The sequence below is a fragment of the Toxoplasma gondii genome, chromosome VIIa (assembly GCF_000006565.2).
Source record: "Toxoplasma gondii ME49 chromosome VIIa, whole genome shotgun sequence".
Classification (NCBI taxonomy): Eukaryota; Apicomplexa; class Conoidasida; order Eucoccidiorida; family Sarcocystidae; genus Toxoplasma; species Toxoplasma gondii.
The window spans coordinates 337,547-350,220 of record NC_031474.1 but is presented as its reverse complement, the minus strand read 5'-3'; the positions used below and the strand labels follow the sequence as shown (position 1 = coordinate 350,220).

Sequence of the window (12,674 nt, the reverse complement as noted above, 5' to 3'; positions counted from 1 at the left end):
CCGATAAATCGTCGTTAAAGTCCCTACCGTTTATTAAAATGCACGTCATACGTGTTCTGAGAGGCCACGGAGGCAGCGCAGTGACTTTTGAAACCCCACGAGAAGTAGTGGCGTGTATTTCGAATCGTGAAAGACATAATATATTCTCGTACGTCCCCTTTTTCCCTCCTGTCCACAGGAAGAAGAGGGCTCGGTGTCTATGAATAGAGGCAAGGCAGTACACTGATTGCGCAAGAGGGATCTGCGTGCGCGCTGCCCTTCCCCTGAATTTCGCGAGAAAAAACTGAGGTCGAAAAACTGTGTCCGATTTGCGCAGGGTTGTCTTTCCTGCTTTTGGTATGTCTGGGTACGCTAGCGCTATGCTATTCTCCGAGGCATTCTCCTGAAACACTGACTTTTTCCCCTGCTCTTTGAAGGCATTCACGCGTAAATTGCGTCTGCCAAAATGTCCTTCTGTACATATATATCGCTGCTGTTGATTAATGGTCTAATCGTTTTGTCCAGGGAGAAGTGAATATGAAACTGAATCAGAACAAGTATATGGCTCGGTCTACTCGAGTTACTCTTCTGTTTCTCGGCGCGTGTGTGTTTTCCATGTACGGGGAAAGTCTATGGGAAACACGACTCCTCGTCATTTCGTGGACATTCGTTACATGACAGTGGGACTGCCTTTGTCCAGGGGCATTCGCTTTACCCCGGCAGAAACTGATCCCATTTTTTGGTACATTTCGGACACTCCCCTTTCTGTTGTTATTTCTTGCGCACAACCAGCGGAGACAAAAGGAGTGAATGTCACGGAAGAACACTCTTCTTTGTGGTAGTGGAAGGCGTTGCAGCCTCAAAAGAGCCATTCTCATCTGTGTAGCTGCATAATGTGTCGTCCTTCTGCACTTCCCTTTCGCCAAAGCGCTACATGGGTTTCTCCGAGAACAGTCTCCTGAGATATGTCTTGAAACTTGCTTTTACCGAGACAACTTCACGCAGGTCTACGTTCCATATTTTGTCACAGTCGGGCACAAGGGGAAACATGCAGGTAAATTTGTGTGGTAGTTCCTTTCATTAGATTTCCTCTGCGCATTACAATCCCGTCTTTACATCAGGAACAAAAAGGAGGAACCATCCACTCCACACTCGGAGTCCTGCGAGGAACGCGTGTTCGAAAGTGTTATCACCTGATTCCAAACACCACAGTCTCTTCCTTTTCCGCTTTTCTATGCCGAAGGTGGTTGAACCCTGGCCGACATTCTGCCTCTCTTAGACGCATGAGTCTACGGAACTCACCGTTCCCCAGTTTCCAGGAAGGCCCACTGCGGAACGGACGACCTTGTTGGGTTTCGACGCAGCTGCTCACTTCGACTGCTTGTTAAGGCAACACGCATTATGAGCCCGAACTGCGAAACGAATGGGTGAAGATGGCTGCCAAACTGACTGGAGTCCCGAACTGCAGTGAGGCGGAGTCGGATAACACTAGTGCTGCTGGATTTGCTGGTCACTTAGGTGCCTCTGAAAACACGAACGAAACCATTGTTCTTCAGCCGGAAGAAAGCAATGCACAACGGCCATCTGCCGGAGTCGGAGTTTGCCAAAACGACGAACCGGATCGATGGCAAACGGCGATCGGGTCGCCAAAGCCGCTATTGTGTTCAATCGCAGCCGATACTGACGGACAGGAAACCGTATGTCCTGGCAGAAAGAATGTAGCAGAGGTGCCTTTCACACAACCATCGTTCACGAAAAAAACGTTTTCCAGTGGAATATGGAGGAAAACAGTCTTGCCATCCAAAGAGAGCAACAACCAAAAGAAGGCTGCCCAGTTCCAGGGGTCTCCCATATCTTTCAGAAATGCTGAAGCACCCTCCAGCGTTGCTTTGTCTTCTTGTGACGGTTGCCCCTCTGCCTACGTAGGTCGCCTTGCCCAGCCTTCCTCCGCTTACTTGTTTGCAGGTGGTGCAACCAAGCAGCCAGATAACAGCATTGCATGGCTTCAAACAGGGGATGAACAAGCGGTGACCCATGAATCCGGATCAACGGGTTCTGTCCCTGAGATGCAAACGGCAGACTTTCCTCAGATGCCATCCAACCCTGGCAGTCAGTGTGGTGCGGAAAGTGTGGTCAGAAGAGGAGACACCACCCAACAGGAGAGCAGTGCGGAGGCTCGTCGCGCGCTGTCGATTCAATTCCAGGGCAGAGATACCGGTGTTCGCCATGTCATGCGAGAAAGCCCCGGTGGAGCCTCTCGCTTGTCCCTGACGGAGAACCGCGGAATTTCGTCGAATGTGGACAGAAGAGGAATTCCATCTTGCCTCTCGGACACCTACAATAACAGGGCGGAACTCCGGCAGGACTGTTGTTCATTGTTTGTTGAACGACCATATGGTGGCGGCGACCCTCCGCAATCGTTCTTCATATATGGACACAGGCTTTTCTCGAACACGCCTTCGACATCAGAGTGCATTTCTACTGTAAGCCACCATAATGTCGGAAAGAACTTTCTGCCGTCGTCTTCCTGCTCGTATAGCGCACCTTGCAACACAAACGGCTGTTCTTACAGCAAACGAGAAAATGAAAAGGCACCTTCGTCTCACAGGAACACGGAAGCTGGCGCAGGTCAGCAGCACCGCATCTGGCTTCGTCGCATTCGAGGGACGCCTTTTTCGGTATGTGAAAACTGTGGAACGCCATTCGACACACGGCCGCAGGTGGACGGACGCAGTGTATCACATAGCGGCAATTGTGGAAGAGACCCGTCTCGAGCGGGAGAGGACATGCATCGTCAGCCTACGAAAGGATCAAACGAACAAGAGCATGAACATGAGAAACAGCCTGACTCAAAACGGGGCATTAGCTCTCCTTTGGCGGATTTGTGTTCTGCGTTGGGAGAGGGAACAGATTCCCAGGGACTTACGCCCGTCCAAGACCGAGACACTAACACGTGTAGTAGAGAGTCCTGCACATCTACCAGATCCAGCGCCGACACCCTCGTTGAGCACATAGACGGGTTGGCCGCGAATACCCCATCGGACACAGAGCGGAGCGGAAAACGAAAAAGAAGTGTGTCTGAAGTCGGTTCAAGATGTGACCTTTCAGGAACAGGTGCATCTTCTTTCGAAGAGGTCCGAACAACTTCGGCAGTTTCCGCCTCAAACACAAATACATGCCTTTTACCATTGGGTGAACGAACCTCTGAAGCACAGAAGCGCCCTGTCAGCGGCTGTTGTTTAATTAACTCGAGACGGCCCACTGTCGAAAAAAGGGGCTGCTTGCAGTCATCATACACATGCCGCAGAGACAGAAGGAAATGCCCTTTTCATGGAAGTTCAGCACGTAGTGATAGCGACGATGACGACGACGGGTCTCCGCCCTGTCGATGTTATAGCCTACACCGGACCGAGTCACTTTTCCCGACTTCTAAAGAAAACTCCAACGACGGAGGGGACAGTCACAGAATCGCAAAGGATTTGGGCTCAAATGGAGAGGACGGGATGTGTAGTTGCTCTAGTGCGCTAGAGAGCCTTAAAGGAGTCACTTGGGGATGGGGGTTTCAGAGCAGCCCAAAGGCGTCTCTGAACTATTACTTTGGAGAGCTGAAGTCAGGGTTGGCCGTTCCAATGTCTCAACTGCCTGCAACAATGACTTGCGCGATCATTGCAAATGTTCCAGTTGCAGCAGCGCTTCATGGCGCATGGATTACGGGTCTCATAACAGCGGTTTTCGGAGGCAGCCCCCTCTCCGTAACTACGGTCACCTCCAGTCTCGCCGTGACTCTTGCAAAGGTAACGAGGACAAAGTGCGATGAAGTGACAAATGTGTGTCATGAAGAGGGCCTTGAATTTATCTTCCCCGCTCTTGTTCTTGCTGGCTTCTGCTGCTTCTTGCTTGGCTTACTACGCCTGTCACGGTTTTCACAGTTCGTTCCGAGCGCCACGATTGTCGGATATTTGAACGCAGTCGCGATTCTGAATGTCAGAGCTCAAGTCGAAACTTTTCGATTCGATCCAGTGACATCAACCGGATATGAATGGATCTGGGTTCTACTAATGATTATCGTTGTGTTTGGGGTAATGTGCTGTTGGGAGAAGATCCCACATATCATGTTAAACCGCTTTATTCCATCATCCGTCCTTGCGATTGCCCTCAGTAGCTTTATTGAGTTTGTGTTTGTGAGGCGCATCGCTCATATGCAGACAAAAACAGTGGCTTCGCTCTCCAGTATGACAGAAGGAGACATATGGCCAAAACCGTTTTTCCTTACTCCTGAGAATATCAAACCGCTTTCCTTCTACTTGCAGCCTTCTAATTTGCTGACGATGCTCGAGTTGACCCTGGCGCTAGTTATGGTGAATTACATTTCGACACTGATTACAGTGGATATGATGTCTGATAAAGTTGGAACTATGCGAAGTGAACCAGATCAACATCTCGTAAGTGTCGGAGCAGCCAACACAGTGGCTTGCTTCCTGGGTGCGTTGCCAGGTTCCACAGCGCCGTCGCCATCGCTCTTGAATCTAAAGGTGGGGGGGAAGGGCCGAGAATCGTCCGTTTTTTGTGCCCTTGTCAACTTGGCCCTAGTCGCTGCGAGCACGTATCTGCTGGATTACGTCCCTTTAGGTGGTCTCGCAGGAATCATTATGTATACTGCTTACCATGCCTTTCAGTGGAGTGCCGTAGCTGCCATGTTCGCATCATTTCTGCCAGCTCGACTGCGACAAAAACACTCGTTCCTTCAACGAAAAATCTGCAGAAGTGACGCCTTCGTGATGCTCCTAACGACGATTATTGCCATTTCCGCTGATATAGGCACCGCTATCCTGTCCGGCGTTTGCATCTCTGCCTGTGTGTTTGCGTGGAAGAATGGATCTCGCTTATCAATAACAAGCCGGGTCGATCCCGAGTCTGGGATCAAATATTATCGTGTGAAGGGTCCAATTTTCTTCCTCACCAAACGGAAGCTTCTAAGGTCTTTTGATATCGAACGTGACCCGCCTTCTGTCGTTTTCGAGCTTACTGGTGACGCCTGCCAACTGTTCGACTTCGGCGCCATGGAGACCTTAGACACAATAGTGGCTCGCTACCGGAAGAAAAACAAACGTGTGCGGGTTGTTGGGATGCAGCGCGGCGACAAGAAAATGATCGTCAAAGCAGGTCGCATGTTTGAATTCGCCCAGATCGACATTGTTGAACGAGCCATCGACGAAGGAGATGGACCCAATACCATTCCCCCCATCGCTGATATGATGAAACTTCCATGCTGACCATGCTAGTTTTCACCTCGGTGCATAACCTGGTAAACGCGCTCTAAACGCGCTACCTCCTATCTTTTCTTGTTCGGGGCTCTCATCAACGTCAACATACACAGAAATGACTTTATCGCGTGCAAGCCTTTGGCGTGTATCACACGCATTCTCCCATCAGAGTTTCACACCAGTGTAAACAAATTGAGAGTAGCTTTCTGTCGTGTAAGTAAACAGCAATCAACGGCACTCTCGGCGCCGAAACGCTACACAGAGAACTTTCGCTGCAGATCCCTCCCTCGCCTGTTAGGTAAACTTCGGAGTATTGGTGACTTGTGAAAGCCACATCACAGCTTCTGTGTGCGCATTTTCCATATTTACTTCATTGCTTCACTAAGAGACTACAAAGAGAGACAACGAGGCAAAAACAGATTGTGCGCTGCAGTGCAACATTCTGGAAATCTCGCTACTCTCTTTGGACAACGTCTGAGTTCCCGGCATCTGTGTGCAGCTAGGTCTGTAACACATTAGCTTTGATATTCGAGAAGCTTTTGCTTCGGCTGTACTGGGAAGATTTTTCACAGTGGAGTGCGTATCCAGCGAGACTGGGCCTTGTATCTCAACGCTTCCAAAGATCATGCTTTGTAGCAACTGAGTAACAGTAGACAGGAGAATGGTGACTCGATCACAAGAGGAGATCGGCGAAGACAACTCAGCCGAACAGATGAGTCATCCAGCGGACAGGTGCCACTAGCCAACAGTGCAAGTGAACGTGGCAACGCTATTGTGTGATTCACAGAATGCGTATGCGGCTTTTACTAAGCGTCCTAGCCTTTGTTCGAATCCAGTGAAAAGACTGGCCACGTTTTGCCAACTCTGCGCTGTCGTAAGAGGTCGAGAATCATCATAGTCATCCATCTCATACGGTTACTATGTGCGATACGAACGTGAGGTTACTAGCGGAATACACCGACCTTGTACATCGGCAAGAGCACCAGGCTTGATTTCGAGACGTTCCCGTGGCTATGTTGAGTAGTGGCTTTTGTAGCGACGCAACAAGCAAACATCCAACTACACCTGAGCTGAAACGAGCACACAAATGAGGAGGTCAATGCTCGAGACCCTCAAGTTGGATTCAACGTCTTCTATCCAGGTGGTGCCTCGCGTGATCTCTTCGATCGTCGGAGGTGAGACACATGAGGGCACCCACCGTTCAACACACAGCAGAATCTGAGGAAATAAGCGGATGATTCTGGCACATTTACTCACCTTACTACACACCTGATAATGGAAGCGGCTGTGGCACGCTGAAAGAAATCCCGTTTACGCTCTTTATGTCGTCGGAATGAAACGCTGCTTACTCGATTGCATTACATCTAGTGTGCACTTGACCGCTGTCAGGGTGACAACTTTGCGCAGCCGGCGACACTCGATAGCAGATTCCCCATCATTTTGGTGCCTTTGAATTTCCTAGGAGAACAGTCGGAATGCGTACGAAACGATATGGCAAGTCGAGTATACCTGCTTGGTTTTGCCGTCGAATCGCGTTTTCTTCGGTCGCACTGATTCGCCATCGCCCAGCAAGCTACTGTCTGTAACTTGTGTCAGGCAATGCAGAAGATCTCTCGTTAGTCCAGCCACACGGTGCGAGCCACACTATTTCCAGTAATGCTTGTATCGTGTCATTTCCAGTAACCAAAGTCAGTTTGTTTTTGTTCGTCTCCGTCCGTTTCCTAGTGCCCCTTGGCACCGCTGCTGTATTTACCGGAACACCGTGCGTTGCTTGGCTCCTGGAACCTGTTAGGACATCGTCCATTTCTAGGGGCGCAAACGTCGTGCTCTAGGTTGCTGGAGGCGAATACTCGATCGTCTGGGACATGTTTGCCAGCGGACTCGCCTGCCGAGACTGGCGACTCTCCGTGGTTTTCTGTGTCGGTGGACTGCTCGCTCCTTACTTCTATTTCGCAGGCCCGATTCTGTCTTTCTTGCGCCCGTGACGGCGCACACCTCGTCGAGTGCGTGTAAGTCTTTTCCTTCTGCTTCTCGTCTATCCGTTCTCCAGAGCGTTCGGTGCTTTCGTTTCTTGATAAGTGCGGTCAAAATGAGAAGTTCTGTGTTGTCTTCAGCACCCGAAACCCGCGGCTCCGTCAGCGGCGGCGAAGAATGCGTTTCTGTTGCAAGAGGAAGCATCACAGAGGGAGAAAACGGACAGGTTTCACCTGCCTCAGCTTCGGTGGACCCTTCCTCGCCATCTGCGCGACAGAGGAACATGTCGGAATTAGACCGCGCGGCTCTCGGGGAGAGACCTCCAAAACTGAGTGTCCAGTCTCTGCCCATCCGACAGTATCTTGATCTCATGGTTGTGCCTGCGCTTCTGCCTGCTCTGACAGTTCTTGTGAACGAACGCCCGGAACAACCTATTGAATTTCTTGCGCACTGGCTACTTGAAAATGGTCCCAAGTACGCAGCCAGGGAAAGCGTTAGCGGGCCCGGTGCCGATTCGGCGGCTCTCTCCGCCCTCCTAGGCAGAGGCATCTGACCTTTTCTTGCTCGAGAGTACACTCCCGGACCTCCGCAGATCTACGTGAAGTGACGCGTTTTCGGCGACGCCAAAATACGGGCAATGTTCGCCTTCCGAGTCGGAAGTAACGCCGAGGACATTCTGGTGGAAGCCCAGCTGCCCTAGGAAAAGGAACGATGGTCGACACGTAATTTCGCTCGCGACTCTGTCGTTTTCGCAACCCAGGGGAAACCACGCTTCACTGCCAGACTTGCTTGTGTCAAAGCTAGGCTGCGGCGACGGACGTTCGCACACCAGCTGTCACGCTCTGTCTTCAGCTTCCTAGGAAATCCGGATGTAAAATCCTGGAATGTGGGCGCGAGAACTTTGAGCAGTCGAGCGAGGGCGACGCAGAGTCTTTGAATCACCCACCACAATGTGGGTGCGTTTTATCTTTCCGTCCGATCCGTCTGTGGAAAAAGTTTCCAAAGGGGCGAGCGCGAGAAGGAAACACAGGGATCGGCTGGGGGTCGGCAATTATTTCTTGGGGCAAAACTCCCTGAGACTTTCCTGTGGAAAAACGTGTGTTGCTGGGAAACTCATCCGGTTACTCACTTTCACCTTCTTAACACCGGAATCCTTCTCCCGTGTCAGTGTGGAACGTCCATCCAATTTGGTTTTTCAAAGAGGCGTGCTAAAAATACTTTTCAAAGTTTATACGGCGCTATGAATGTCGTTTTGACTTCTTTTTCCGTCGAACGCCCGCACCCTTTGCCTCCAATGGAGCACTTACAGCTCAGCACAAAAGAGATATTCCAGAGCACATACGCCCAGCTTGACGTTTTTTATCGTTTGCGATGTGTGGCTCTTTTTAATGCGGTGCCCAGTTAAAAAGGTGCACGGTCAGAAACAGTACACACGCCTGAAACGCGAAAACTCTAAGAACCGCGCCGCAATCTCACAGGTCGCATCGGCAGTCCGTTGAAAACCACAACCCTCCCTCCGTAACCGTAGCAGGGAATAGGCGTTAACTCGTTCGCCACGAGGTGTAACAAAGAAGTGCTTTTTCGTGGACACAGCAGGTCAAACGGAATTCCGTGACTGCTCTACCTCGATAGAGACACTTCGCTGACTGAGAACCGATGACTCTGCCACCATTTTTGTTTTCGACGTCCAAATTTCCACGGACGACAGGAATAAAAAATGCAAACGTCTCGTACCTGGTGGTTGCTTCCTCGCCCTAACGGCACGAAAGCGAGAAAAATACGCACGCTTCTGCCGGCTTCTGAAACGGCCACACGAACACCTGCCACCCGTCCTCAATGGTAACTGTCCTCACTTTCACAAGTACCATTTGTTTTCTGAAGCGACGTCTACGCTACAGAGCTATTTCCGCCAAAATGTTGCTGCGCTGCACATCGGACATCAACGCGTTGTTTCATTGTTTCACACATCTGCAGGCCTGAATGTGTTAGGTCTCGCCGTACCGTTCTAACCCAAATCTTTAAGTCCTTATAGTCTGCTGACGGTGATCGTGCACATCTAGGAATCACATGTGCCTCGAAGATACAGCCGGTCTGCCTTTCCTGTTGCAAGAAGACAGACGTCTGCGTGCACTCTCCAGGTATTTTTTAGCGGGTACAGACCGTGCAGGAATTAGTTATGTCCCCCTTCGCCTCTAAGTCGAGAGTAGTTATATACGTTAGACGCCAACTTTCCGGCTAAACATCCCTCTTCTTTGAAACACACTTCCCTTCTCGCCGCCAGTGGGGTCTCCAGGAATCAGAAGCTGTAAACTTGTTCGCATCCGTACCCGCACCTTTTCACGCAGTCACGTTTCTCGAGATCACAGTCGTCAGCGGCACACGCCGAATCGACCTCGCTTTCTTTTCGCAAAACATAAAGCTGCCTTCCTAAAGGTGTCGCGTTGGACACAGGCCCGGCACGAACGTGAGAAAGAGTGACTTTTCCTAGATGTGCATGGATTGGCGAAATGCGGGACAGGGCTGCGGACAGCCGGTGGAACAGCCGAGAGCAGCTCCTGCGTGCTGGTCAGCCATTTGACGTCAAACAACCTGAGTGGAAATGACGATTCGACCTTTTCCACCATGTGTGTGTAAGGAGCTGGGGAAAACACGACAAAGTTCGTTGTTGTTGTTGTCCCGGAAAACTCCCGGGTTTCTACGTGTGTCAAGGAAATGCACATCCTCGAACCGGTCCCTTTGCCTCGCTTTTGTTTTCCGATCCCTCTGTCTCGCTTCTTCCCGGCTACTCGGCATCCAACGGCTTGTACCGACCCACACCTATCCATTGAGAATCATACAGAGAAGAAGAAGACGCGACCCATCCAGGTCGCGTGTACGAAGCGTCTTGCCCACTGGACTCCACTCCCTTCCCCTTAGCTTTCAGCTTGGCTTCTTCGCCCGCCTTCTCGCGCCTCTTCGCTTTCACCGTCGCGTACGCCGCTCGCACCTGCTGTACGTACACCTGAGACAATTCGCCAGACAACGCGTCTTCATCTGAAGTGTGTTTCTTCGAGGAGCTTTCCTTCTTTGAAGGCGACGGGGATGAAGGGGAACCACGGTTCCTGAGGAAGAAGAAAAGAACACAGACTCTCGGATCTACATTCCTCCTTTGTCTCCAGGAACACGACAGATGACATAAGACACTGCAGGGGAAAAAAAATATCGCCGGTTGCACCTTTGAACCGAGAAGGAAGAAGAGGAAAAGACAGCGAGCCGGAGCGCAGACCCCCCTCGCCTCACTGCGGAACGGCACACCGAAAAAGAAGGCCATCTTCACGGAAAAAAAATTCCTGCCACATTCGTCCCTGAAATGTCCAGCAACATCATACGAGCGACTTGAAACATACGCCGACCCTCAAAAGTATTCTGGAAGTGAAGTGTTGACACACGCTCGGTATGCGCGTCGAATGCCATCTTTCTCTGCAGTTCCTTTTCTAGCAAAGAACACATTAAAACGTATATTTGCCGCTAGCGAGGCGTTAAAAGAGGTCACACCAGCCAAGTCGACGGGAACCTACTGTGCTTTCGCCTTGAAGCGCGCGAACGAATCCTTAAACTGCTTCAGCTGCGGAGGCGCGTCGACTACCTCGCCGAAGACTGGCCGCTGCGCTCGACTTTCCTCTTCCTCGCGGATCTTCGAGGAGTTGGATTTCGTCTCTTTTCTCGGCTTCGTCGTAGAACGCTCTTTCGCCTTCTCCGCGGGACTAGCAGGAGCGCTGGTGCGGAGAGACTCTCTGAAGAAGAGAAAACAGAGAAAGGCCCACTTGAAGAAATCTCTGAGGGCAAGGAAAAAACATGCCCATGCACCGCTGGGACAGGCATGCATCTGCGCAGACCTGCGTGTGACGGCCCCTACGAAGAACTGCGACGAAGGAGAACGCGAGAGAAAACAGACGAAACAACTGTTAGTCTGTCATCCCTGAAAGGGAATGATCGATATTAACGGGTTCGCGACTACGCATCCTCAGAAGACTGAGAATCTACGCACGCATCTTGAACATCTCTCTCTTCAAACGCACACTTTCACGCCCGTATCAATACAGACATATACATGCAAATTTACACCATGAATCTGCTGTGTACATACACAGAAACCGAGATACGCATGCACATTCAGATAACAGCAGGTCTTGCAGAACAGAACCCAGCCTTCATCTGTATTCCAATACTATGTAAAGGTCCTGCAGATCACAAATATCTCTGTATTTTCAACAAATCAGTAGACGAGAGAAAAGACGGTTTTTGATTACCTAGCCCATGCATCGACGCGTTTAGCGAATGCGCCGTACGCCTCTCCTTTTCGTCGGACGACAGGGCACTGGCCAACGCGGGTCTTCACTTCGCTTTTGGAGACCTTTTCCTGTTCTTTTGCGACCGCCTTGGCAGAGTCCACCTTTATCTTCTTCACCTCGAAAACGGCCTCTTCATCATCCAACACTTCGCTGCGATACCTCTTGGCAGCCTTCGCCTCAACGCCACTGTCTCTCCCCGACTCGCCTTCCTCCTCGGCCCCATTCTGCTGCGTCGTCTCTCCTTCCTTCTTGCCTCTCTTCTCTTTCCTCTTCTCCCCCCCTCTCTCCTTCTCCTCTTCGTTCCTCTTCTCCTCCCCTCTTTCCTTCTCTTCCTCTCGCCCCTCCTTTCCCTTTCCACACTTAGTCGCGGGGACTGGTACCACGCGGCTGCTCTGCGCCGCCAGCAGTTCCCTCCTAAGGCGCAGCTTTCTTCGTTCGTTTCTTGTCAACTGCGACCAGTCTCGCTCTTCCCGCTTCTCCACCTCCCGCGCTGGAGCACTTTGTCCTTTCCTCGACTCTTGCAGGACGGCCGGCGCACCCGACACGGTCTGCTCCTGCGCAGTCTCGGTTTCTCCCTGGAGGCCCTGCTGGCGCCTCGCCTTCTGACGCCTGCGCTCTTCTCGCTCTTTCTCTGCGCGGCGGTTCTCCTCGTCGAACGCTCGCAGACTCGCCCACAGTTCCTTCTCCCCCACTTCGTCTGTCCCCGAGGCCTTCACCGGCAGAAGGTGCGTCGGCCGCCCTCCCGTCGGCGGACTCGTCTGCGAGGTTCGACTCTTCTTCGTGACTTTCGCGGCGCTCTTCTTCGCCTTCTTCGGCGCCAAGTTGTATCGCTGCAGCTCTGCCCGCGCGCGCTCGACGAACGACGCAGCCGTCACATTTGACCGCCGCGACTGCACCTTCGTGCGACGCTGGCCCTTCCTCTTCCCCTGCCCGCGCCGCCGAGACGCAGCTGAAGGTGCTCGCCCAACGTGCTTCCCCGCCTTCTTCGGACTCATCTCGACTTCCGGAAATAAATCCACGCAGACACCAAAAAAAACACGCAGAAGAAGTGCGTATACCTAGCTGCCAAGAGACGCAGCAAATCTATATATATATATATATATATTTATAGCTATACACAAATACA

At 51.5% G+C, this 12,674-nt stretch overlaps 3 protein-coding genes across 3 annotated transcripts; 2 read left to right on the top strand and 1 right to left on the bottom strand.

The window, feature by feature from the left end:
- Positions 1-1,412: 1,412 nt before the first annotated feature.
- On the top strand, positions 1,413-5,252 carry TGME49_280500 (inorganic anion transporter, sulfate permease (SulP) family protein; the record flags this gene model as incomplete). Its single annotated transcript, XM_002371403.1, has 1 exon — positions 1,413-5,252. The coding sequence occupies one exon, from the start codon at positions 1,413-1,415 to the stop codon at positions 5,250-5,252; it is 3,840 nt and encodes a 1,279-aa protein (XP_002371444.1).
- Positions 5,253-6,519: 1,267 nt separating this feature from the next.
- On the top strand, positions 6,520-8,456 carry TGME49_280510 (Dpy-30 motif protein). The gene has a single exon (XM_018781855.1). The coding sequence runs from the start codon at positions 7,333-7,335 to the stop codon at positions 7,768-7,770; it is 438 nt and encodes a 145-aa protein (XP_018637215.1). The 5' UTR covers positions 6,520-7,332; the 3' UTR covers positions 7,771-8,456.
- Positions 8,457-8,508: 52 nt separating this feature from the next.
- Positions 8,509-12,657, bottom strand: TGME49_280518 (hypothetical protein). Its single transcript, XM_002371405.2, has 3 exons — positions 11,507-12,657; positions 10,775-10,990; positions 8,509-10,318 (listed from the first exon to the last, which is right to left on the bottom strand). The coding sequence occupies exons 1-3, from the start codon at positions 12,541-12,543 to the stop codon at positions 10,000-10,002; spliced, it is 1,572 nt and encodes a 523-aa protein (XP_002371446.2). The 5' UTR covers positions 12,544-12,657; the 3' UTR covers positions 8,509-9,999.
- Between the last annotated feature and the right edge of the window lie 17 nt (positions 12,658-12,674).